General features: G+C 37.3%; 1 protein-coding gene across 1 annotated transcript in view; it reads left to right on the top strand.

The window, feature by feature from the left end:
* Positions 1–27276, top strand: part of Sdhc (succinate dehydrogenase complex subunit C) — a 43054-nt gene that overhangs the window by 2112 nt on the left and 13666 nt on the right. The window contains exons 2-4 of the mRNA XM_077109868.1: positions 6749–6805; positions 8821–8922; positions 17595–17656. Coding sequence (XP_076965983.1) covers positions 6749–6805; positions 8821–8922; positions 17595–17656 — 221 coding nt within the window. The remainder of the gene's footprint in view (positions 1–6748; positions 6806–8820; positions 8923–17594; positions 17657–27276) is intronic.

The following is a 27276-nucleotide window of genomic DNA, read 5'->3' on the forward strand; positions in this document are numbered from 1 at the left end:
AAAAGATTAAAAAATAAATAAATAAATAAGGGGAATGTACATAGGATATATGCAATCGCCTCATTTGGTATCTGCTGAGGGTCCTGCAGCTAATCCCCTGTAACCATATTCATTAAAGTGTATCCAGACAGTGTCATTTTATGTTGTGTAGCACTGTTCTGTCCATACTAGGATTCAATGCCAAGAAATACACTTCTTTTTCATTAGTGGTAACCTTAAGCTCTTATGGAAGGGCACTTTTCTATTTCTCACAAGGGCTTTTATTTATTTATTGGATGGAGAAATAGTGAATTAAAACTGTTTTTCCCCATAGAAGATTCCATCCTAATACCAATTCTCTAGAGGAATTTGATACTGTTTATAGTATGCTGATTTTAATCTCAAAGGAAGGTATCTTTTAAGAAATTCTAAGAGTTGCTTTTCACTTATTTTGGACAAGTCAGGGTCCTTAGTTCTATGATTGTAGTTTCTTCATTTGTGAGTTGAAAATAATAATAACTTGAGCCCACTTAGGAGAAATAATAAATTTCACAAAATGTATATTTTCACTTGATGAATAAAAATTGTGTATATTTATGGTGTACAATTTGATGTTCTAAAATATGTATACATTGTGCTAAATATAGCTAGTCAACATATGCAGTACCCATGTACTTGTGTGTATGTGTGTAATACTTGAAATCTACTCTAAGGAGTTTGGGGCGGAGGGTGGGGGGTACCAGGGACTGGACCCAGAGGCATTTAACCACGGAGCCACATCCCTAGACCTTTTTATATTTTATTTAGAGACAGGGTCTCACTGAGTTACTGAAGCTCAATCTAATCTCAAAATCCTCCTGCCTCAGCTTCCTGAGTTGCTGGGATTACAGTTGTACGCCACCGTGCTGGCTCTAAGCAATTTTTTTTCTTTTCTTTTTTTGGTACCTGGGATTGAACTCAGGGGTGCCCTACCACTAAGTTACATCCCCAACCCTTTTTTTAAAAAAAATTTATTTGGAGACAGGGCCTCAGTAACTTGCCAGAGCTGGTCTTGAACTGATCCTCCTGCTTCAGCTCCTCCAGTAGCTGGGTGTGCCACCATGCCCAGCTGCAGTTTTCAAGTGTATAATACATTGTTATTAACTGTAAATCACCACTTTAAACACTGAACAATATAGACATGTATAAAGGTATTCTGTAGTACTTCCATTAATATGTACAATTTTTTATGTATCAGTTAAAGTTTATACATTTTTAAAATTTAAATCGAAAATCACTATGTTTTCAAGAGAGCTCTAGAGCTTATTTGTATGTAAGTAAAATTTTCTATCCATTACCACCATTTCCCTAAACTCTTCCCTTCTCCCTTTTAAATAATTTTCTTTCTTTGTACTGAGGATTGAACCCAGGGATGCTTTACTACTGTGCTACATCTCCAGTCTTTTTTATTTTTAATCTATTTTTTGGTATCAGGATTGAACGCAAGGTTGCTTAACCACTGAGCCACATCCCCAGTCCTTTTTTATGTTTATTTTGAGGCAGGATCTCTAAGTCCTTAGGGTCTTAGAGACCCTATGGTTTCACTAAATTGCTGAGGTTGATCTTGAATTTAGGTTCCAGTTCCTCCTGCCTGGGTTGCTGGGATTACAGACGTGCTCCACTGTACTGGATTCAGTCCTTTTTATTTTTTATTTTGAGAGCCTCCTGCCTCAGTCTTTTAAGTTGTTGGGATTATATGAGTGCACTCCCACTCTTGGCTCCAGTTAAGAATTTTTGATGCTTGGCTAATTAAAAATTATTAGTTATCAGAATATTGTAGCCATGCATGGTGACGCACACCTGTAATCCCAGTGGCTCAGGAGATGGAGGAAGGAGGATCGAAAGTGCAGAGCCAACCTCATCAAAAGCGAGGCACTAAACAACTCAGTGAGACCCTGATTCTAAATAAAATATGAAAATAGGGCTGGGGATGTGGTTCAGTGGTTCAGTGCCCCTGATTTCAATCCCCAGTTTCCCCTCCAAAAAAGAATATTATATTTCATAGCCTTTGAATAGTGCTTCATATTTTGTATATTCCCTAAACAGTCCAGGGACCAGCCAGAGCTGTTCACAGCTGAGTAACACGAATTCCATTGACACTCAGTCAAGGAATGACTTTCCAAGGCCAAGAAGGAGATAGAGACAGCTGGGCTTCCATGTAATAATGTTTATGCCACGTAAGCACAGTCACTGTGATTCAACTGTGGCCAATATATGTAGCACAGTGGTAGGGTGCTTGCCTAGCATGTGTGAGGCCCTTGGTGTGATCCCCAGCACTAGGGGAAAAAGAAAAAAAATTAGTTTTATTTCTCAGTTATTATAGGTGCTATCAATGTCAGGAATTTCAGTCTTGCCCTTGTGGAGCTCAAAGTCTAGAAGGAGAGATAAATAGATGAATCATTAAACAACATAGCAAATGATGATAGAAACATGTATGAGAGCCTGGCTGATAGAGCAAGCCTGAAGAAGTGACTTGAGCTTGCCATCTAGGAGTTGGGTTTTGATGGATGAGTTTAAGAGGCTGTAAAGAGGGCTGGGGATGTGGCTCAAGTAGTAGCGCGCTTGCCTAGCATGCATGAGGCACTGGGTTCGATCCTCAGCACTACATAAAAATAAAATAAAGATATTGTCCGCCTAAAGCTAAAAAATAAATATTAAAAAAAAGAGGCTGTAAGGAGTTCCAATTAGAAGAGCATGAGCAAAGACTTGTAGTCATAAGGAGGCTTGTTCTGTCTGGGCATAATGTAATGTTCAGTGTGTCAGAAGTATAGGGGACTGATGGGAATTTGTGAGAGGGTAGGTCTGGAGAGTTTGCCCACACTTTGACTCTTATATAGCAATGCAAGTAGTGGATGTAAGAATGAGAGTAACTTTATTTTTTAGTACATTCATGTTGGTGAAGTTGAATGATAGGAAAGAGACTGTTGCTAGGTAGGTCAGTTCAGAAGCTCCTGTTACAGTTCTGGGGAGAAATATATAAAAAAGGTATGGACTAAAGTAATGGACTGGAATGAAATTTTCTAAATAGTAATGGTAGAATTGGATGATGCCATGCATATATATAGGTGGTGACAGAAAAGGAGAAGTCAAAGATGACTTATGTTATAGCTTGGGAGTTAGTGTCAGATACACACCTATGACCCCAGTGATTCCCGAAGCTGGGCTGAGGCAGGAGGATTGCAAGTTGGAGGCCAGCCTCAGCAACTTAGCACGACCCTGTCTCAAAATTAAAAGAGACCTGGGGATATAGCTCAGTAGTAAAAATGCCCTGGGTTTAATCACTTGTACCAAAAAAATAAATTGTTCATTTCATTTAAGATTATATGTATCTATTTTATTATTGCAAATGCAGATGTTTATAAGACCTTTTCAATGCCATCAAATCAAGTTTATAAATCATATAAAAGAAACTCATTATATTGCAGTCATGTCTTGTTTTGAATTAAAAATGGTCTTCAGTTTGATCACAGACATGGCTTTGAATAACCTTTTTTTTTTTCCCAAATGAGTGTTTTTATCATCACTGAATGTTTTGAAGAAAATGTGATAAATCTCTTACACATAAGTGGTGTGTTATAGTCCAGAGAATGCTTTCCTGTATGTTTTCTTCCTTTCTTTTTTTTTTTTGATTTTCTTTTGCATTGGGGATTAACCCCGTGGGCGTTTAACCACTGAACCACATCCCCGGTTTTTAAAAAAATGTTATTTATTTATTTATTTATGGTGATGGGAATTGAACCCATGGCCTTGTGCATGCAAGGCAAGTACTCTACCAACTGAGCTGTATCCACAGCTCCCCGCCCCCCTTTTTTTTAAATTATTTTTAAATTTTGAGACAGAGTCTTGCTAAGTTGCTGAGACTATCTTTGAACTTGTGTGCCTCTTGCCTCAGCCTCCCTCAAATTCCCAGTGTTCAGCCCAGCCCAGTTGAGAGATTATAGGCATGTTCATGGCTCTTGTACATTTTCTTATGTAATTCTCCCAACAATCAATGGGGGTAGATACTATCAATCCCATTTTATAAATTAAAAGGTTGAAGTTTAGTGACTTACTCAAGTTACACAACTCAAGTTACAGATCTAAGACTATCATTTTTACTTTTCAGTGTTCTTTTTCTAGTTCTGTTGTTGCCCCAATCCAGAGAAGAGTTTCAAAAATTATTTGACTTTTATAATTCCAGTGACTGGGGAAGCTGAGGAAGGAGGATTGAAAATTAAAGACCAGTCTCAACAATTTAGTGAGACCCTTAGCAACTTAGCAAGAGCCTGTCTGAATATAAAAAATAAAAGTACTGGGGAATTAGTTTAGTGGAAAAGCTGTTCAATCCCTGGTATCAAAAAACAATAGCAAAAACAGCAAACCAACAATGATCCAATTAATGATTACATTTTTTGTATAGTGTGTTTAGAAAGGGACAATGCTTAGTAGAAATTATAGGTTCTGACTTAAAGATAATATGAAGTTTTGTTACTTTCTAGTGCTAATATTTTAAGCACCATTCATGGGTGGAGAAAAAGTCTTTTCAAAGTTCCTGGTTTCACATGAAACACAAGGATAGATATCTACTTTTGTCATATTTTAAATAAGGTTATGAAGTTTGTGCAACTCAATTCTGTAAAGGCCTTGTGGAAATCTTGCATTGATATTTGTCTGGGAAACAATAGCACTAGACAGAGCACGCCATAGATTCCAACCCACATCTGCAAACTCTTACTGGGTAGCTGGCTGACTAGGCCTAGCCTGGTGTGAGGAATGCATGCCCTGCAACTTCATAGACAATTCAGTTGATTTAAAGAGATTTGTTCCCACTTCTTTCTGGGAGCATTGGGTACACAATGTCTGTATTCACCTCTTGCCTCCAAAGCAGGGAAGAGGGAAGAACCAAAGAAGGAAGTATTGGTTGGATTTTTCCCTTCAAGTAGTGGGCCCTTTAAGTGTACTGTTATAAAACATAGACCTTGAAATATTTGTGGATCTAGTGTCAGTGGCATGAGGAACATCATGAGCTCTATTAATCCCCGTAGTGTCTTGCATGTAGTAGATGCATAATAAACTTCTTTCCCCTTTTTTGAGGGGGATATTAAAAGATTGAGACGGTCTTGCTAAGTTGCCTGTGGGCTCACTGAGTTGCTAAGGCTGACCTTGTACTTGCAATCCTCTTGCCTTAGCCTCCCAAATTGCTGGGACTATAGGCTTGTGCCACCAAACCTGGCACACAATAAACTTTTGAAGAGCACCACATTTTTAATTTTTACTTCTAGAACTTAATTCATCGTGATCACTTTCTGAAATACTTTTGTACTTTTTTGATGTATTGATGTGACTAAAAGGTATAATGGTTTTGTGTTTTTTATAATGCTTTATAAACTTTGGGTCACATTTTTTCTTATATAAAATGTCTGGTCACATGTTAGTTTTTGACTTAAAATCAGTTCTGGCACTAAAGTACATACTTCAAAAATAGCAACTTTTTAGGTAGGGAATTTGCATGTCCTTTTAAAGTGGGAGTGGTAAAATTTTACTTTTTTGTGGTAGTGGTAAAATTTTATTTTTGTGTTCCCATATTTTTTGCACTATTATATGAGAGGCTTTTTTTTTTTTTTTCTTTTTTTTAAATGACTTTTTGACTTGAAGTTCATCCAGGTTGTCTGGAACTTTGTATTAATTCCTGAAATGACCTAGCTTACTATTAGGACCCTCATTCTATGAATCCCTTCTTCAAATTTTAGTTCATTCATTTGCAACATATCTCCACTATAGCTAAACTGTGTGCTTGATGTTGCCTGTGACCTACTGTTCTGTTCTGTTTTTTACTGCCCTTTATGTTTTTTAAATTTATTTTTTAGTTACAGGTGGACACAATACCTTTATTTTTATGTGGTAGCTGAGGATCGAACCCAGTGCCTCACCCATGCTAGGCAAGCACACTACCTCTGAGCAGCCACAACCCTAGCCCCTGCCCTTTATGTTTTTAATCCCTGTCTTTTAAGTGTTGCCTCCTATGAGACCTATCTTTAAAAAAATCACTTTCTGTATTTTGTTGAATATTATCAACTCTGATTGTTATTATTTTTTGCATTATTGGGGATTAAACCGAGAGGCACTCCACCACTGAGCCACATCCTCATTCCTTTTTATTTCTTATTTTGAGACAGTCTTGATAAACTGCTGAGCCTGGCCTGGAACTGGGAATCCTCCTATCTCAGCCTTTTAAGTCACTGGGATTACTTGTGTGCACCATCACAGCTGGTCCAGCTCTGATTATTCTTTTACCTTATATTTTGTTATTTGTCTGGGAAACAGTAGCACTGACAGAGCACGCCATAGATTCCAACCTACATCTGCAAAATAGTCATTCCTAGTCTGTTGGTGTTAATTGCTTTTTTTTCCTTCTGTTTTAAATTCTTATTTTGAAAAAGTTAAATTTTATTTTGCATTTATAGGTAATACTTCTAATCATTCTTAAGTTACTTAGAATTTGTAGTATTTCAACTAGAAAATAGGGACACTGATAATGACTTTGTTTTCATCTTATTCTTTGGTGCTGGGGATGGGAACCCAGAGTCCTCTGCCTGCTAAGTATGCTGTACTGCTGAGTTGCATCCTCAGCCTTCATCTTATTTTTATTCTAGCCATCTTCCCCCAAGTCTAATATAGTACAAAAATGGGATGCTGATATATTAAAATTGACCTTTAAATATGTATGATTCTTGATTCTCTTATCTTGCAGACATGTTGGCCGTCATTGCCTCCGAGCTCACCTAAGTCCTCAGCTCTATGTCAGAAAGTAAGTCTCCAAGTCTGTGGAGATTATTATTATTATTTTCTTTGTTATGATACTTCTTTTTTTAAAATTCTGAGACAGGGTCTTCCAAGTTGCTGCGGTGCTGAGACTGGCCTTGAACTTGAATCCTCTTGCCTCAGCCTCCTGAGTCTCTAGGATTACAGGAGTGCACCACTATAGATGGCCAGCCTTATTGCTTTTTTTTTTTTTTTTTTGTACTGGGGATCAAACCCAGGGGCACTCAGTCACTGAGTGACATCCCCAGCCTTGTTTTTGTATTTTATTTTGAGACAGGGTCTCCTTAAGTTGCTTAGGGCCTCATTAAGTTGCTGAGGCTGGCTTTGAACCTGCAGTCTTCCTTCCTCAGCCTCTCAAGCCACTGGGATTACAGGCGTGTGCCCCCATGCCTGGTGAGAGCTTTATTGATATTTTTAACTTCACTGATTTGCTCCAACTTTTTTTTTTTTATTTTTAATTTGTGCTCCAACTTCTTGATTCCTTCACTGATATTTAATTCTCCTTTTTCTACTTTGTTTTTTTTTTCCTTAATAATATTTTTTTGTAATTTTTAATTTTAGGCAATTTCACATCTTAATTAGTTGTAAAATATTTTCCCCCTGCTAAACAGTCATTCCTAGTCTTTTGGTGTTAATTGCCTTTTTTTTCCTTCTTTTTTAAATTCTTATTTTGAAAAAAAATTTTATATTTTCAGAAAAGTTATAAAGTAGTATGATGAAATTCAATACAACTTTTATTCAGATTTATCAATTGTTAACATTTTGCTGTTTGTTTATTCATTCTATTTTAGGTTGTATCATATGAAACAGTTATTTTTGTAGGTCAAAAGTAGTTGAATAGTTGTCAATTTATTGTGCTTCAGCCTAATATATATTTATTATTTTCACAGAATTCTTTTAGAGTAAGTTGTGAACAGCATGATATTTTACCTCTAACTATTTCTTCTGAGAACAAGAAATTACCTTACATAACACAGCATAGTTATACAAGCATAATTATCAAATTTAGGAAATTTAATGTTAATGAATGCTTATCTAATGCACAGTTGATTTTCAGATTTTCTGTTTTTTCCAAATAACGTACTTTATGAAATCCAATATCTCATTTTCTACCCAAGATCTAACTAGACTCATGTGTACTTAGTTGTCATATTTCTTTAATATTTTAAAATCTGAAATTGTGTCTTAGTCTTTATCTTTTATGGCTGAATTTTTGAAGACTACAATACAGTTATTTTGTAGTGTTAGCTAGGTTTTCGCGATTGTTTCCTAATGATAAGAAATATCAGTACATCATACCAGTGGTCATATAATGCCATTTGTCCCATTAACAGTGGCTTTTAACTTTGATCATTTTAGTGAGAAAATGTCTGCTAGGTTTTTTCTACCATAAGATTACTACCTTTTCCTCTCATAGTTCCTGAGTAATCTATGAGGAGGTATTTTCTTTTCTCTCTTTTTTGGTACTGGGTATTGATTCCAGGCCTTTATATATGCAAAGCATGTGCTTTACCATTGAGCTATACCCACATTTCTTGAGACATTTTCTTGAGGGGAATAGGATTATGTTTTTAATTAGTTTTTTGTTTGTTTGTTTTTGTGGTATTGGGGATTAAACTCAGGGTCTTATACATGCTAGGGAAGTATTCTGCCACTGAACAATACCCCTAGCTCCAATGTTATTAACTGAAGCAAACTTGGCATAAAAATAATACTATTGGAGGAACATGTTTTCCTAAGTTGTTGGGTTTGTCTTTGTCAAGCTCACCTTACTTTTTTTTTTTTTTTAATTTTTGTTATATAAAATATGAAACTGCCAGCACCAGGAGACTCAGGAGGCTGAGTCAGGAAGATTGCAAGTTCAAGGTCAGCCTGGCCTGGGGATGTAGCTCGGTGGTAGAGCATCCTAGGGCTTAGTCCTCAGTGTCACCAAAAAACAAACAAATGAAATTAAACCAAGCTTACTTTTAATCCATTTTTAATCTTCTGGTTTTATTTTAGTGCTATTCCGATGGGAACCACAGCCAAAGAAGAGATGGAGCGGTTCTGGAATAAGAACACAAGTTCAAACCGTCCTGTATCTCCCCATATTACTATCTACAGGTAAAGTCTCTGGAGCCAGAGAATCTAGAGGTGATGGGTAAAAGTTCTGTAGGTTGTCCCTTAGCCTCCCTGATATTCTCTGCAATTGGAGGGAAATATTTGCTCAGATGGAAAGTAGCTGTGTAGATGAGATACCCTTCACAGTAGAGGGAAAAAACTTATCAGGTCTTTTTAAATTTGGACATGATTTCAGTCTATCGTCTAGCCTTAATGTATCTTGCAATACTACTATTTAGGAAATTCTAATGCGTCCCAATACAGTTCCCACTAATTAAAATGTTTTGAGTCTGTTGAGGTGGTGCATACTTGTAAATCTCATCTACTCAGGATGCTAAGGCAGGACACTCTGAAGTTTGAGGTTGGTCTGGGCTATTTAGGGAGACCCTGTCTCAAAATTAAAAACATAAAAAGGACTGGGAATTTAGTTTTGTGGTAGAGTGCTTGTCTAGCCTGTGGGAGGTCTCTGGGTTCAATCCCCAGTACAAAACTTTTTTTAAAATGTTGAAATAATTTCAAATATACATAAAAGTTGCAGAAATAATTATACAGAGTTCCCATATATCTTTATGCAGATTCCCAGATTGTTGACATATCTGAATGAGTTAAGAACAGGTTTTTCTTTTCTTTACTCTTTCTTTTTTATCATACTGGGTTCCTTTCACATGGTAGATAAGTTATCTACCTTTGAGTTCCCTCCCCAGCCCTTTTAAAACTTAGTGACTAAAAATAACAGAATTTCATAGTCTTAACAGTTCTGTAGTATAGAAGTGTGACATAGATTTCAAATGAAGGTGTTAGCAAGGGCTGCGTTCTTTTCCATTGGCTCTAGGTAAAAATCTATTACTTTACCAATTCTAGCTTCTGGATGCTATCCACATTCCTTGGCTTGTGGCCTTGTTTTTCCGCCTTCAAAGCAAGCAACAACAGATTTGTTCTCACTTTATATCATTCTAATCTATTTTGCCTCTCCCTTCTACTTTTAAGGACTCTTGTAATTACATTTGAACTGATCTGCCTATCCCAGTCCCCCCGAGATTGTTTGTCCAATGGGCAGAATACATTCACCCCATCCCATTGGCCCCAAAAGTTTTAACCCATTATAGCATTGACTCCAAGTTTTAAAATTTCATCTAAATTTCAAAATTAGATATGGGTGAGACTCTGAGTATAATACCTCCTGAGGTGCATTTAATTGTCTTCTGTAAAACTCAAGACACAATCTACTTAGAATGGGGGGATGTGGCTCAGTGGTAGAGCATGTCCCTAACATGAGCAAAGCCCTGGGTTTAATTCCCAGAACTGCAAAAGGGGAAAAAAAAAAATCATATTTGTACTGAGCATGTACGTATTTTTTTCTTGTCATTATTCCTTAATCAATGCTGTATTAACAACTATTTATACATTGTAATGCCATTTTAACAACTATTTATATATTGTAAGTGCTGTTGTACTATAGCATATGGTTTTATAGGCCAGAACTCTAACACAGGTCTACTTATGCTAAAATCAAGACGCTATAAAGGCTGTTTTTCCTTCTAGAGGCTATAAGGAAGAATCTATTTCCTTTTTCAGTTTTGAAGGCTGCCCAAATTCCTTGGCATGTGGCTTCCTTCCTCCATCTTTGGTGCCAGCAGTGGGGGATCTAGTTTACCCATCTATCATGTTGACTTGGCTTCCATCATCTCAATTATCTATCTTTCTTTTGCCAGTCTCTTCCATTTTTGAAGACCTTGTGATTGTATTGGGTCCATTTGCCTAATCCAAATGGTCTCTGATCTTAAAGTTAGGAACCTTAATTTTATCCCCTAATTCCCCTTTTCCCATATAAGGTAACATTCATAGCTTCTAGAGATATCATAGATATCTTCAGTGAGTTTATTATTCTGCTTACCAGAACCCCTTAATATTGTGTATGTGTTTTATCAGAGACACTCTCCACAGTACAACCATCATAATCAGAAAATTTAACACTAATCCAGCTCTGCCATCTGAACTTAAGGTCTGGTCAGATTTTGCCAGTTGTCTCAGTAATGTCCATTGTAGGTCCAAGATAGAACACAGAATTTTATGTTGTATTTAGTTGTCATCTCTTTAATTTCTTTCCGTATGGAACAGTTTTCATCTTTTCTTATTTTTATGACCTTGGCATTTTTAGGATGTTCCTCCAATTTGGCTTTGTCTCATGTACTTTTGATTTATATATTGTTGGCAGGCTCCTGAGTTGATGCTGTGTTCTTCTCAGTATATTATATCAGGAGGTACATGATGATGATTTAATCCATTATTGGTGATATGAGCTTTTTTTGTGTGTGGGGGGAGCTGTTACTGGGATTGAACTCAGGGGCACTTGACCACTAAGCCACATCTCCAGCCCTTTTTTGTTTTTTATTTAGGAACTTAGTCTCACCAAGTTGCTTAGCACCTCACCATTGCCAAGGCTGGCTTTGTACTCTCAATCCTACTGCCTCGGCCTCCCGAGCCATTGGGATTACAGGCATGTACCACTGTGCCCAGCTGATATGAGCTTTTATCACTGGTTAAGATATGTTTACTGGATTTTTTCATGTAAAGTTGGCATATTTAATAATTAATAATATTTTGTGGGAAGATACTTTGAAACTCTAAATATTCTGTTTTTTATCAGACATTTACCCAACAACATCTGTGGATAATATTTTACTAAATCAGGTTATTACTCTGATGGTTGCCAAACTGTGATTTTTCTAATTCCATGTCCCATCTAAATTTATTTATTTCTATAGAGTAAAGTTTGCCTTCTTTATCAGTATGGAGTCATGGATTCTTATTTTGCCAAGATGGTTATACTCTGTTAGTTTCATTTTATTTTGATGTTCAGATGGTGCCAGACTTGACAAATGGACGCCCCCCCCCCCCCGCTCCTTTTTTTTTTTTTTTTTTGGTACTAGAGATAGAACTCAGGAACATTTTACCACTGAACTACATCCCCCAGTCCTTTTTTTATTATTTTGAGATAGTGCCTCCCTAAGTTACTGAGTCTGGCCTTGAACTTGTAATCCTCTTGCCTTAACCTCTCAAGTTGTAGGTACATCAGGTATGTACCAACCACAATTGGCTCAGTGGGTATTGATGGCTTCTGTGAAATGAGTATTTGGGTGTTAGATGTGCTTGGTACTACCAGTATGTCATTGTTTCTAGGCCCTCTCAGTGGACAGAGCTAAGATAAATATGGATCCAATCATACCCCACTGTGTATATGTGACTATATATACAGTGTATATAGCTGGTGCCTCCTAAGATAAGTCCCTGTTGATCTGCTTTTTTTTTTTTTTTTTTAAGCCAACCCAGCAACATCTTGAGCTCTGCTACCCTCTACTTGGTTTCCTGCCAGTGAGGCTGGCCATTTTTTAACCACCTCCACAAATACCACAACCCTTCAGTTTTTTCCCCAACCCAAATTCCAGGAATAATTCTGATGGCAGGAATTAGACATTTTACTAAAATAAAAGTAGGCTAATAAATGATCTTAGTTATTTTTTGAGGGCACAGGGGCATTACAAGATTGAACCCTGAGTTACATTCCCAGTCCTTTTTTAAAAAATTTCTTGTTTTATTTTATTTTGAGACAGGTCTCACTAAGTTTCTAAAGGCCTCACTAAGTTGCTGACACTGGCCTCAAACCTGTAATCATTCTGCTTCAGCCTCCAAGCCACCGTAATCCCTGGCTAGTGATCTCAATTCTTAATATCTTATGGTGAAACTTTTAATCATTTATTTATTTATTTTTTTAGTTGTAATGAACACAATACCTTTGTTTTATTTATTTATTTTTATGTGGTGCTGAGGATCAGACCCAGTGCCTCACATGTGCTAGGCAAGTGCTCTACCACTGAGCTATAACCCCAGTCCCTGGTGAAACTTTTTTTTTTTCCCAGAGATAACTTTTTTTTTTTTGGTGGGGAGGGGGGATTATAATTATGGAGAACTTCCCAAGTTATTCTCAATTTATATTAAAAGCCTTGATCTTTTTTTACAAGTCACAAAAAAAAAAAAAAATGGTAGTGGGCTGCTGAGGTAAGCCTACCACTATTTTGTTTGCTCTTCCAGTAATGGAACTTCATACACACTTGTGGGATACAAAAAGGAAACATCAAGGAATATGGGCCTGTTTCAAGGGTGACATGTCAGAGAAATGTATCTGTGATATTTGAAATCGTACTTTTATTGGTAACTTCTGGAGTGTTTTGGAAGAGAGATTGTTGAGCATTTTTTCATGTATATCTTCCTTGGAGAAATGCTTTTTCTTTACTTTCTTTTTTTTAAATCAGGAATTGAACCCAGAGGTGCTTAGCCTCTGAGCCATATCCCCAGCCCTTTTTAAAAAATTTTTAAAAATTAAAAAAAAATTTATTATCCCCAGCATTTTTAAAATGTTTTATTTTGAGACAGTATCTCACTAAATTGCTGAGGCTGGCTTTGATTTTGTGATCTTCCTGTGTCAGCCTTCTGAGTTGCTGGAATTGCAAGCATTTGCCACCATGTCTGGCTCTCATTTTTTTGTGTGTGTGGTACTGGCAGTTAAACTCAGGGGTACATAACCACTGAGCTACATTTCTTGCCCTTTTATTTTTTTAAATTTTGAAACAGTGCCTTCCTAAATGCCCAGGCTGGCCTGGAACTTGTGATTCTCCTGCCTCAGCTTCTGGAGCTGCTGGGATTATAGTTGTGTGTTACCATGTCTTTTTACTTTCTTGAAGGTATTGTTTGTAGCACAATTGTTAGATCACTTGCTGAAATTCATATATTCTTATGTTTCTAGTTGCCTACCATTGTATTAACAAAGTCAAAAAATAGAAAAGTAGACTTTTTTTTTTTGATGATTCCCAGTATGTTTGATACTCTTTTAGGAGTTGGAAATGGATAAATAAGATAATAAACTTCAAAAAGGATCTCAGGCTTGGCCCTGTGGTGGGTGCCTATAACCCTTGCTACTTGGGAGACTGAGGCAGAAGAATGGTAAATTCGCCAGCCTGGGCAAATTAGTGAGACCCTGTCTCAAAATAATAAGGACTGGGAATGTAGTTTTGTGGTAGAGTACTTGCCTAGTATGTACAAGGGTTCAGTCCCCAGTGCTGGAGAAAAAAAAGAAAGAACGAAAAGAAAAAGAAAAACCTCAGTATTTCCTGAAAAAAATTTTTTTCCTAAGTGAAATCATACTGATTTCCACTTTTTTGTAAGTGAATTAAAATAGTCTTGGTGTTCTGTACTAGACTCTTAATGACTGAACAGGGAGTAGTAGTAGTGATTATCTTTGTTCTATGATATTTGGAATCTCAACTGGAAAACATAGTCTAAGGGTTAAACTAATCTCAAGTTCTGTTTGCTTACATGTCTTGGGTTGATCCTGGCTGTTGGGAGTGGCCCTTATTTTCTCCACATGGGCTGTTTCCCATAATTTTTTAATTTTGAATTCTTGTTGTTGTTTTATTTTGTGTTACTGGGGATCGAACCCAGGGCCATGTGCATGCTAGGCAAGCACTCTCCCACTGAGCTACATTCTTGGTACCAATTCTTTTTTTTTTAAAGAGAGAGTGGGAGAGAGAGAGAGAATTTTTTAATATTTATTTTTTAGTTCTTGGTGGACACAACATCTTTGTATGTGGTGCTGAGGATCGAACCCCAGCCGCACGCATGCCAGCTGAGCGCGCTGCCACTTGAGCCACATCCCCAGCCCAGTACCAATTCTTTTCTTTTCTTTTTTTTTTTTTTTTTGGATATATCCATAAACTCTTTGCATTGACTACTTTGGGCTTCCTCATAGCATGAGGAAGGGAAATTTGGAAGTCATGCATGTTTATTTCTTCTGTGTTCTGTTTCTTGAAGCAATTAGTCATGAAATTCTGCCTGGATTTAAAGGAAGGGACTAAATACTTGGTAAAGAATGACAAGATTCTGGAAGAGCATGTGGTATAAGAAGTAATGTTGTGGTTGATTTTGGCAAGTAGAATGTCCTTTACTCACTCAGTACTAGGCTAACTGGGCTATTATGGTTTAATGACTTTTGAAAATTAGGGTAGCCGGGCATGTTGGTTCATGCCCTGGAGGACTGCAAGTTCAAGGCCAGCTTCAGCAAATTGGCAAGACCCTGTCTCAAAAAAATTTTTAAAAATGAACTAAGGATATGCCCCTGGGTTCAATTCCTGCTACTAAAGAAATAAAATTATGGTAACATTTGCCAGGTGAGGTGGTGCATTCCTGTAATCCCAGTGGCTCAGAAGGCTGAGGTGGGAGGATTGTGATTTCAAAGCTAGCCTCAGCAAAAAACGAGTTGCTGAGCAATTCACTGAGGCCCTGTCTCTAAATAAGATACAAAATAGGGCTGGGGATATGGCTTAGTTGAATGCTCCTGAGCTCAATTCCTAGTACCAAAAAAAAAAAAAAAAAAAATTAGGGTAACATTTGAATTTTTCTCTCTTTTAGTGATGGGAGTTAATTTATGTGGGCTAGGAGCCCCCATAACTGCATTTGGAATGCTAAGTAATGCCTTAAAATTTCCTTACCTCTTGGGTTTCAGGCCTTTCAAATAAATATTTGTTCTTTTTTAGACTGATAGTCTTTCTCTTTGACAAAATATTTAAGCAATCTGTTTCACAATTTTGTCATCAAAATTCCCTATTCTAGTTAGGGGGCTTTCTGTCCCTGAATGCAATTTTAAAAGCCCCTTTTTGTTGTCCTTAATGTCTTTTGCAAGCTGCAGCTCTCCTGATTGTTCTTGCCAAATTATGCCATTGTTCTGTTTGTCCTTGGTTATGTGGCTCTTCTTCCATCTTTTATATTTATTCCATTAAATCTGAGTTAATCAGAATGGTCTCTAGTGAGTTTTTTTGGTTTCTCTGAATATTACTCTTTTCTTAACTGTGAACTTTTTTTTTTTTTTTGGTACCAAGGATCAAACCCAGGGACCACATTCCCCATCCCTTTTTAATAGTTTATTTATAGACAGGGTCTTGCTGAGTTGCCCTGGGCTTCACTAAGATGCTGAGGCTGACTTTAAACTCACAATCCTCCTGCCTCGGCCTCCTGAGCCCCTGGGATTACAGATGTGCACCACCACACCCGGCTTAATTGTGAACATTTTTATTTTGTAGGTAGAGGATTGAATCGAGGTGCTTGCACATGCTAGGCAAGCACTCTATCATTGAAATCTATCCCCAGTCCTAGAATTTCTTTTTGAGATCTTTTCAACCTTCAGTAATTTCTCTTTAGGGTATTAAATATGTGGTCTGATTTTGGTCAGTATTCCCTTTCTAAGCTGATTTTCCAAATGAACATTAACTTTCTCCAAGACTGCTATTCCTTCTATTTTACCAATCAGTTCCCTCTTGAGAATGAGAACAGGTCTAGAATAACAATGTTGATTGTTCCTCTATGGAAATGCTTTGGCAAAATGGTGATTTATGATTTAAAAAGGAATTTGTGTGTGGGGAGTGGATTCTGGGGATTAAGTCCAGAGTCACTGAACTACATCCCCAGCTCTTTTTATTTTATTTTGAGGCAGAGTCTAGCTAAATTTTCCAAGCTGGTCTGGAACTTATGATACTCCTGCCTCAGCCTCCCAAGGTGTGTGCCATTCTGCCCAACTTGATTTCATGACAAAGTGTTTTAGAACTGCTATGGTAAGAAATATATACTAAGCTGGGCATGTGGCACATGCCTCTAATTCCAGTGACTTTGAAGGATGAGGTGGGAGGATCACAATTTGGAGGCTAGCTTCAGCAATTTAGGGAGACCCTGTCTAAAAATAAAAAAAGGACTGGGGATGTAACCTAGTGTTAAAGTACAGGGGAAGGGAAAGGAAGAGAAGGGAACAGGACTAAATCCAGCAAAATTATTTATTAGGGAATAAATGGTATGTTCAATATTTATGGGGATATAATAAGGGAGAGTTCAAGAATGATCATATATTTTGTGAAACTGGATAAGTAAAACTCAGATTTTCCATTACAGTGTTAAAACTGGAGAAACAGAAGGACCCAGGTGGTTATGTTTCAATGATTACTTCCTCTAATTGTGCCAACTTTTATTGGTGACAACATAGTGATCTCTGTTTCTCTTTGTGAAAGAAGTTATAATTGTTTTCTCCTCTCAGCTCTAACAGTGAAGTATGATAAAAGGAGGGACACTTCTTAAATAAATGTCTGTTTTTTTTAATTTTATTTTTCAATTTTGCAGTATTGGGGAATGAACCCAAGGCTTCATGCATGCTAGGAAGGCATCCTAACACTGAGCTACACCCCAGCCTAGTTTTCAAAATAAAAAGTGAAAGCAAGGAATTTGAAAACTGTTTTTTTTTTTTTTTTTTTTAAATAGTGCCTATTTCAGCTTGGTGCAGTGGTGCACACCTGTAATCCCAGCAACTCGGGAGGCTGAAATAGGAGGATCTCGAATTCAAAGCCATCCTCAGCAAAAGCAAAGCTCTGAGCAACTCAGTGAGACTCTGTCTCTAAATAAAATACAAAATAGTGCTGGTGATGTGGCTCAGTGGCCAAGTGTCCCTGGGTTCACTTCCTGGTACCAAAAAAAAAAAAAAATGCCTATTTCAAAATTAGTGTATGTTTTCATTGCCAAGATGGACACTCTGCTATGGGGTCAATTTTTCCATTTTTAAATTGTCTTTATGTGTTTCTTTGTAGCTGGTCTCTTCCTATGGCAATGTCCATTTGCCACCGTGGTACTGGTGTGGCCTTAAGTGGAGGTATGTATGTGCATTTTTATACACGCACACACACACACACACTTCTTTGAAGAACTGCTATTTCTGTGACTCTTGTCACTCACCGTCTTCTGCAACTCAGAGATTGATGAGTCTTTTTTTTTTTTTTTTGATACCAGGGATTGAACTCAGGGGCACTTAATCACTGAGCCATATCCCCAGCCCTTTTTATTTTTTATTTTGAGACAAGATCTCTCCAAGTTGCTTAGGGCCTCACTAAGTTGCTGAAGCTGGTTTTGAACTTGGTGATCCTCTTGCCTCAGCCTCCCGAGTCACAGGGATTAGAGGCCCAACTATAACGAGTCCCTTTAAGTTCCTGCATTCATCATTTGTTATGTTATCTTGGTACTGGGGATTGAACCCAGGGGCACTTTACCACTGAGGTATGTCCCCACCCCTTCTTAATTAGTTAATTTATTTTGTATTAATGCATTATAGTTATACATAATAGGTTAATTTTGACATATTCATACATGCATATTACATAATTTGCATCATTTCGATCAAATACTTCCCCTTTCTCTTTCTGCGGCCCCGTCGCCTTCTTCTACTTTACTTTTTTGTTGTTATTTTGAGGTGCTAGGGTTGAACCCAGGCCTTGTGCATGCTAGGCAAACACTTTACACCTAAGCTATACCCACCAGTCTAACTCTACCCTTTTTTGTTTTTTACTTTTTTCTTTTAATGTAAGTTTTATTTACTTTTTTTAAAATCTAAAAAAAAAAAATTTAGTTGTCAGTAGAACCTTTATTTATTTATTTACTTATTTATATGTGGTGCTGAGAATTGAACCCAGTGCCTCACATGTGCTAGGCAAGTGTGCTACCACTGAGCCCTAGCCCCAGCCCTCCAGCCCTATTTTCTTATTTTGAGATAGGGACTCACTAAGTTGTCCAGGCTAGGCTCCAACTTGTCTTTTTCTTGGGTCAGCCTTCTGAGTAGCTGGTATTATAGCTGTGTGCCACTGCATTCAGCAAAAATGGCCATTGCTTCTTTGCTTTTTTTTTTTTTTTTAAATTAGGAATTGAACCCAGGGCCTCGTACATGCCAAGTTAATGTTTATCATTGAGCTATATTCCCAGCCTTCATCCATTTCTTGTTTTTTTTTCATGGTACTAGGGATACAACTCAAGGGTATTCTACCACTGAGCCACATCCCCAGCCCTTTTAATTTTAAAATTTTTAAATTTATATGTTTATTTGGTACTGGGGATTGAATATGGGGGTGCTTTATCATTGAGCTATATCCCTAGCCTTTTTGTTTTTATTTTGAAATGGTCTCACTAATTTGTTAAGGCTGACTTCAAACTTGTGATCCTCCTGCATCAGCCTCCCAAGTTTTCTGAGGGATTATATGTGTGTGCTACCACACCCAACTTTATTTATTTATTTATTTTTGTTTTGAGGTAGGGTCTCACTAAATTGCCTTGGCTGGTCTGGAATTTACAATCCTCCTGCATTGCAGTCTCCCAGGTGCTGGGATTATAGCATGTGCCATCATGCCCAGCTCCTCATTCATTTATTTATTTATTTTTGGATACTGGGGATTAAACTTGGGGCTACTCAACCACTGAGCCACATCCCCAGCCCTTTCTTATATTTTATGTAAAAATAAGGTTTCACTGAGTTGCTTAGGGCCTCACTAAGTTGGGGCTAGCTTTGAACTCATAATCTTCCTGTCTCAGCCTCCTGAGCCATTGGGATTACAGGTGTGTGCCACCACTTTGGCTTCCTGGTTCATTCTTTTTTATCAATTAATTATGAGTGCCTGCTATGCTCAGGTTCTTTTCTTAGGTTTGAAAGCTACTTGATTGAGAGGAAGCACAGAGAGGTTATAGAGGCCTGCATAGGTAAATCTGAATTTATTTTTCTTCAGTCTCCTTAAGACATCTTGGAAACTTGTGCTGTCTTCTAACAAAGGTAATCTAGCTCTTATAATCTATCAGAGGGGGGCTGGGGTTGTGGCTCAGTGGTAGAGCGCTTGCCTAGCATGTAGATGCCCTGGGTTCGAGCCTCATCACCACATAAAAATAAATAAATAAAACAAAGGTATTGTGTCCAACTACAACTAAAAAATAAATATTAAAAAAAAAAATCCATCAGAGAAACAAATATAAACTAAGAGTGGTAGAATGCTTCCTAAAAGAAATGCAGAATGAGGTGTAAGTACCTATTCTACAAGCCTTCTGTTTTAAGTTGCTACTTCTAAGCCCTTTGCTGGCAAAGGAAAATGGAGTTATGATTTTGAACAGCATAAATCCATGCCAGATATGCAAACTCTTTTTTCCTGTGGATAGTTCCCTGCTATGCCTTTAACCTTATCTTCAGAGTAAGAGCATATCTTGCCTAGAGTCTGTGTGAGGTCATATACCTGAGAGACAGAAGCCCCACTGTATTGTATTATGGAAGACTCCAAGTCCCTTTGCCTCCTTTCTTTTGCTACTTTAGCCTGGGAGCAAAGTCTGAGTTTTATTCACACATCAGGCATCATTGCTCACTTGCCAGGAAATGACCCACTGTGCCGAGTGGAACAGATGGCAGGCAGCCTTCAGGTCCTAGTGTATAATATGCGCTTGATCCAGAAATTTGATAACAGATTGAGCTGTCAGGGTAATAAAGAGATATCTTTTGATTTTCTTGGTAAAGTGATGGTAGTATTGGAAAAGTACTCTTCTCTTTTTCATACTGTCCTTCAGGGTCTCTCCTAGACTTCTGTAGACTTTTTTTTTTTTTTTTTTCTCTTTACCTAAAGGATTTATCAGCCTAGTGGCTTTAGTGTAGAATCTTGCATTTAGGGAGCTATAGTTTAGGTATTGGCAGGAATTATATGAAGCTAAGTCTCTGCTGTTCTTAATCTTATGCATGTACACACACATACACGTTGTTGGTGGTAATAATCATATAAGGATAGAAACTCCTAAGATCTGATGGTGTCATTCTTATGCTATCATTGCTTTGGTTGGTAAATATTAGAATGCAGGTATATGATGTTGCCTAGGAATCTGTGTGTAGTTCCTGGTTTTAAACCTGCTTGCATTGACTAATAGAGTGAATTCTTGATTAAATTTATAATTACTTTTTAAAAAATATCTTTATTTTATTTGTTTTTTTTTTTTTTTATGTGGTGCTGAGGATCGAACCCAGGGCCTTATATGTGCAAGGCGAGTGCTCTACTGTTGCACAATCCCAGCCCCTATAATTACTTTTTTTTAATGATTGCTTTTATTTGTGCTTAGAGTAAGAAATTTTTAGGTTGACACTTTTTGCTTGTTGGTATTAATGAGCAGTTTCATCCTAAAACTTCTTGGGGAAACGTTTTTCAGGCTGTAATTTTCTTTTTTTTTAATATTTATTTAATTTTTTAGTTATAGGAGGACATACTATCTGTATTTTATTTTTTTATGTGGTGCTGAGGATCAAACCCGGTGCCTCATGTATGGTAGGCGAGCACTCTACCTCTGAGCCACAACCCCAGCCCTGGTGGTAGCGCACACCTATAATTCCACTACTTCTGGAGGAGACGGGAGGTTCACAAGTTCCAGGCCAGCCTCAGTAACTTAGTGAGTCCCTCAGCAACTTAGTGATACCCTGTCTGAAAATAAAAATCTTTAAAAAGGGCTGGTGATATAGCTCAATGGTAAAGCACTCCTGGGTTCAATCCCCAGAATCGGGGGAAAAAAAAAGAATGTTGACTTTTTAATAGACTGCTAGTTGAGGTGTGAGCCATACATGGTGGAGTGCAGCTGCTTGGGAGGTTGAGGCATGAGGATTGCAAATTCAAGACCAGCCTTGGCAACTTAGCAAAGCCCTGTCTCAAAATAAAAAATTAAAAGGGCTGGGGTGTAGTTCATTGACAAAGCACCCTTGGATTTAATCCTCAGTATCAAAAAAAAAAAAGAAGAAGGAAAAGAAAAAAAAGAAAGGAGGGAGAGAGAGGGGAAAAAAGAGAGAAAGAAAACTTTGGGTTGAGATTTCCTTAATTCATAAGCAAACCTGCTGCTTAGGCATTCTTTTTTTTTTTTTTTTTTCCCCTAGAAAAGCCAAAGAACTAATAGATTTGTAAGTAACTAATGACTTCTGAAAGGGATCCTTTAATTCCTCTGGGCTTTTCTTGAGATGGGACATATTTTATTGATTCTTAAATGTTATCTGTTACACCTTAGGAATTCTGATCATTCCAGACTGAGGTAGTATAGAGAGGATGAAAACCTTTGGAATGAGATAGATCTGAGTTCAGATGCAACTCTTATCACTAAGTAGTTGTCAGATATTAGACAAGTTATTTGGTTCCTTGAGCCTTTAATTTTATTTTTTAATTTTAATTTTTTTTTTTTTTTTTTTTTTGGTGCTGGGGATTGAACCCAGTGCCTTGCACATGCTAGGCAAATGCTCTACCACTGGGCTGCATCCCTAGTGCTAGCCTCCGATAAACAGATAGATAGATAAGATTTTTTAAAAAAAAATTTTTAATTGAATATGGACAGTACTTTTGTTTATTTGTTTATTTTATGTGGTCTTGAGGATCAAACCCAGTGCCTCACATGTGCAAAGCAAGCATTCTACCACTGAGCCACAACCTCAGCCCCCAGCCTCAGATATTTCATTTACAAATGTAGATAATACTTTTTTACTGTATATGGGAGCAACAATTAGAATTTAAGGATTGTAAAATTAATATAAATTATTATGAAATGAGTATGATTTGTTGTCTGTTGGAATAAACTGAAAGTTTATGGACATACTGTAGTACAGATGAGAACATCAAGGAAATTTCCAAATGCATCAAAATGTATACAGTTTGTACAATGTATATGATGTATACAGTGTATATGTATAGTTTTGAATGTATCAATTATACCTCCATAAAACTAACTAAATAAATCAAGATGACCAAATAATGTTAGAGACCTGGGACCAGAATGTGATTGAATTAAGTAAGGCAGGAATCTAGTTGGTACTATTATATTCTATTTTAGGGTACAAACTGGCAGCCTGTGGGCCATATTTGGTCAACAGATGTATTTTGCTTGGTCATACTGTAATGAAAAAAAATAGAACTTGAGTCCTTTGCCAATTTTTCAAAATCAGATTATTTGTTTTCTTGTTATTGAGTTGAGTTCCTTATATATTCTGGATATGACTTGACTCCCTGCCTTTTTTTCTATTCTGTCAGCTGTTTCTTTGCTCTGTTAATTGTTTCCTTTGTTGTTGCAGAATTTTTTTGGTTTGATATAATCCCACTTGTCTCTTTTTGCTTTTGGTCCCTGAGCTTTTGAAGTCTTATCCAAAAAAATTCTTGCCTATACTGATGTCATAAGGTGATTCCCAAATATGTTTTCTTCCAGTAATTTCAAAGTTTTGGATTAGGATAACAATAGTTAACAGTAATGTATCATATGTTTCAAAATAGGTAGAAGAAAGGATTTTGAATGTTTTCACTACAAAGAAATGATAAATGTTAAAAATGCTAAGTGCCCTGATTTGGTCATTATACAAAGTATATGTGATTAAACCATCATATTGTACCCCGTAAGCGTGTATGATTACTGTGCATCCATTAAAAATAATACGTGTTTTTGTGTTCTGCTTGACTTACATATTTGTGTGGCTTTTGTAGGCATTGGATTTGGCTTGCCCATTGGGAAGGGTAGAGGATCTTGGGGGTGACAATCAGAGAGGAATAAGTAGGAAGGAGAAAAGAAAATGCAAAAAGTGAATGCCAGGGACTGGTGATGAAAGAGCTTATTGTCTTGGAGTTCAGAGGGTAGAGAGAGTAGAACCCAGAGAACACCAATTTTCCAGTCCATGGAGAAGTAGTCTTGTGACACATGGGTGAATGATTCTGATTTATCAGGTCTCACTTTGGCTTGGACGACATTTGTCTCACAACTCTTTGCTCTGATTTTCTTTTCTTTTCTTTTTTTTTTTTTTTTCTTCTTTTCCTTCTTATTTTTTGATCTGTTAAATTTTGGGTGGGGGCAGGGGGGTTGAACTCAGGGACACTCAACCACTGAGCCACATCCCCAGTCCTATTTTTTATTTTATTTAGAGATAGGATCTGAGTTGCTTAGCACCTCGCTTTTGCTGAGGCTGTCTGAACTTGCAACCCTCCTGCCTCAGCCTCCCCAGCTGCTGCTGTATATACTAACTCATTGCAGTCTGCTTTATGTACTGTAGTCTTAATTTAGACAATTAAAGACCAGGTAGACTTGAACTATAAAAAAATACATCAAGAATTCTTGTCACCATTGAGATCCTTGGAGAGAAATTGAGAAGGGTAGGTTGCCTTTCAATATACTAGATCATCATTTTCTTCTACATTTAATAATGCCTAGTTATCATTGTGAGAATTTAAATACTTTATATAAGTTCCTAATACAGGCCTCATGGTGATTATTTTGTACACACACACACACACACACACACACACATACACACACATACATGCACCAGGGATTGAATCCAGGGGTGCTTTACAACTGAGCTATATCCCCAGCCCTCTCTTTTATTTTTTACTTTGAGATTAAGTTGCCTAGGCTGGCCTCAAACTTGTGATCTTTCTGTTTCAGTCTCCTGAGTCACTTGGATTATAGAAGTGTATCACCACTCCTGGCTACATTAATAATTGGAATAGTTAATCTGGTACATCTCAGAAAATGTCTGATCATTTGTGGCTAGGAAAAAAATCTCATTTTCAGCCCTTTGCACATTATGACTATTTTGTTGTAGTTCATGCATCGCCAAAATGGGATGACTTGAAAAACTGATTGTCACCAGAGGAGAATATGCTCTCAAAAATATTTTACTTTTCTTCAGTGCATGAATACTCCTGACCCAAGAGACATTGCAAGGGAACAATGGGCAGATTACATCCTAGTGAGATTAGTGTGACAACACTTTAGATAAAAGAGCAATCAGGTGCTCTCAACCTGAGTTTTAATCATCACTTGGACAGCTTTATCACAGCTCTTGTAGATGTTTTCAATTTCATTTGCAATGATAACTGCAGCGGCTTGCTAGGAAAAAGTGTCTGAAAGAGCTTTTGATGGCTTTTGGAAGTGGCAATAAAACTTAAAATTTGCACAGTTCTGTATATAGCACGTAACTGCAGTGGAGCCAGCAGGGGCTGGTCTTGGCAGCTAAGCAAAAGCGCCATTTAATTTTTCTTAATGATTAGATGGGACAGCTTCAGTGGCTTTGGTTTTCTCAGTTTCAATTGTTTTACTGTTAGAGGAGTCTATTTTGGCGGTCATGTTCTAAGAGTATAGACTATTTCCTGATTCCTAGTATACTGAACATTATATATACCGGGGGGAAGATCTAAGAAATCCTGTATTTAATTTCATCTCATATGTTTCTCACATGTAATGAGGGAAAAATTGGCTAAGGTAACTTTTGATTGAGTTAACTGATGCACCTATTTGAAGAGGTGAGCTTCTTTTGTGGGAAAAAATAAACAGGCATCCTGCTAACCTATGTCTCTTCAATTCATGTCTGGGTTGGCATTTGTATAATGATTCCAGATCACCTTGACCTACTAGAGGCAATATTTTAAAAACTTTTTCTTTCCTGATTATAAAAGCATTATAATGACAGAAAATTAATATGACAGAAATGTATGGTTCAGAGGATTTCCCCATAATCCCACCATTCAGGGATAACCTCTGTTCTGAGTATAGCCAGAGACTTGATTTCATTTTTTATATATATGTAAAATAAAAATATGTATTGTTTGTGTGTTTAAGGAATCAACCCATCAGAAAATACCAGCTATTTCAAATAAATTTATTGTCATAACCATTTATTGGCTAAAGAAACAAACAAAAACAGGATTAGCCAAGTTTACTCAGTATTTAAATGTCTGTGCTAGGACTTGAAACCTAAATTCAGATTCTTTCCACCAACGCTGCACCTTTTTTTTTTTTTTGGCAGCATTGGAGATTGAATCCAGGGATATTCTACCACCAAGGTAAATCTCCAGCCAGTTTATTTTGGGAGAAGGTCTCTGTTAGGTGGCCTAGGCTGTCCCTGGCCTTGAACTTAAGATCTTTCTGTCTTAGCCCCCCTAGTTTCTGGGATTACAGGAGTGTACCACCCTACTTTGCTTAAATTCCTGATTTTTAATATTTATTTCAGACTCAGTAGTGTTTTTGTCAAATCCTGATCTTGAGGCCAAGTTGTGGCTCAGTGTTAGAACACATGCTTAATGTGCAGGAAGCCCTGAATTCAATCCTCAGCATCAAAAAGAAAGGAAAAAACTAATCTTGAAAACATTGATGTGGGGCTGTATAGTAAAATAGTTTAAAGAAATAGTTGATTTGTTTGGAGACAGTCTTCCTTTTGAATTGATTAAACTAATCAATATAATTTGTTTTTTTTAATTATTAGTTGTTCAAAACATTACAAAGCTCTTGACATATCATATTTCATACATTTGATTCAAGCAGATTATGAACTCCCATTTTTACCCCGTATACATATTACAGAATCACATCGGTTACACATCCACTTTTTTACATACTGCCAAACTAGTGTCTGTTGTATTCTACTGCCTTTCCTATCCTCTACTATCCCCACTCCCCTCCCCTCCCCTCCCCTCCCCTCCCCTCCCCTCCCCTCCCATCTTTTCTCTCTACCCCAACTACTGTACTTCATTTCTTTCTCTTGTTTTTTTTTTCCTCCTTTCCCCTCACTTCCTCTTATATGTAATTTTGTGTAACAATGAGGGTCTCCTTCCTTTACCATGCAATTTCCCTTCTATCTCTCTTTCCCTCCCCCCCCTCGTCCCTGTTTAATGGTGACTTCTTCTCATGCTCTTCCCCCCCTATTCTGTTCTTAGTTGTTCTCCTTATATCAAAGATGACATTCGGCATTTGTTTTTTAGGGATTGGCTAGCTTCACTTAGCATAATCTGCTCTAGTTAGCATAATCTGCTCTAGTGCCATCCATTTCCCTGCAGATTCCATGATTTTGTCATTTTTTAGTGCAGAGTAATACTCCATTGTGTACAAATGCCACATTTTTTTTTATCCATTCATCTATTGAAGGGCATCTAGGTTGGTTCCACAGTCTAGCTATTGTGAATTGTGCTGCTATGAACATTGTTGTAGCAGTATCCCTATAGTACGCTCTTTTAAGGTCTTTAGGGAATAGTCCAAGAAGGGGAATAGCTGGGTCAAATGGTGGTTCCATTCCCAGCTTTCCAAGGAATCTCCATACTGCTTTCCAAATTGGCCGCACCAATTTACAGCCCCACCAGCAGTGTACAAGTGTACCCTTTTCCCCACATCCTCGCCAGCACTTGTTGTTGTTTGACTTCATAATGGCTGCCAATCTTACTGGAGTGAGATGGTATCTTAGGATGGTTTTGATTTGCATTTCTCTGACTGCTAGAGATGGTGAGCATTTTTTCACGTACTTGTTGATTGATTGTATGTCCTCCTCTGAGAAGTGTCTGTTCAGGTCCTTGGCCCATTTGTTGATTGGGTTATTTGTTATCTTATTGTTTAATTTTTTGAGTTCTTTGTATACTCTGGATATTAGGGCTCTATCTGAAGTGTGAGGAGTAAAAATTTGTTCCCAGGATGTAGGCTCCCTATTTA

Source organism: Callospermophilus lateralis, chromosome 7 (assembly GCF_048772815.1).
Source record: "Callospermophilus lateralis isolate mCalLat2 chromosome 7, mCalLat2.hap1, whole genome shotgun sequence".
In the NCBI taxonomy this organism is placed as follows: domain Eukaryota; kingdom Metazoa; phylum Chordata; class Mammalia; order Rodentia; family Sciuridae; genus Callospermophilus; species Callospermophilus lateralis.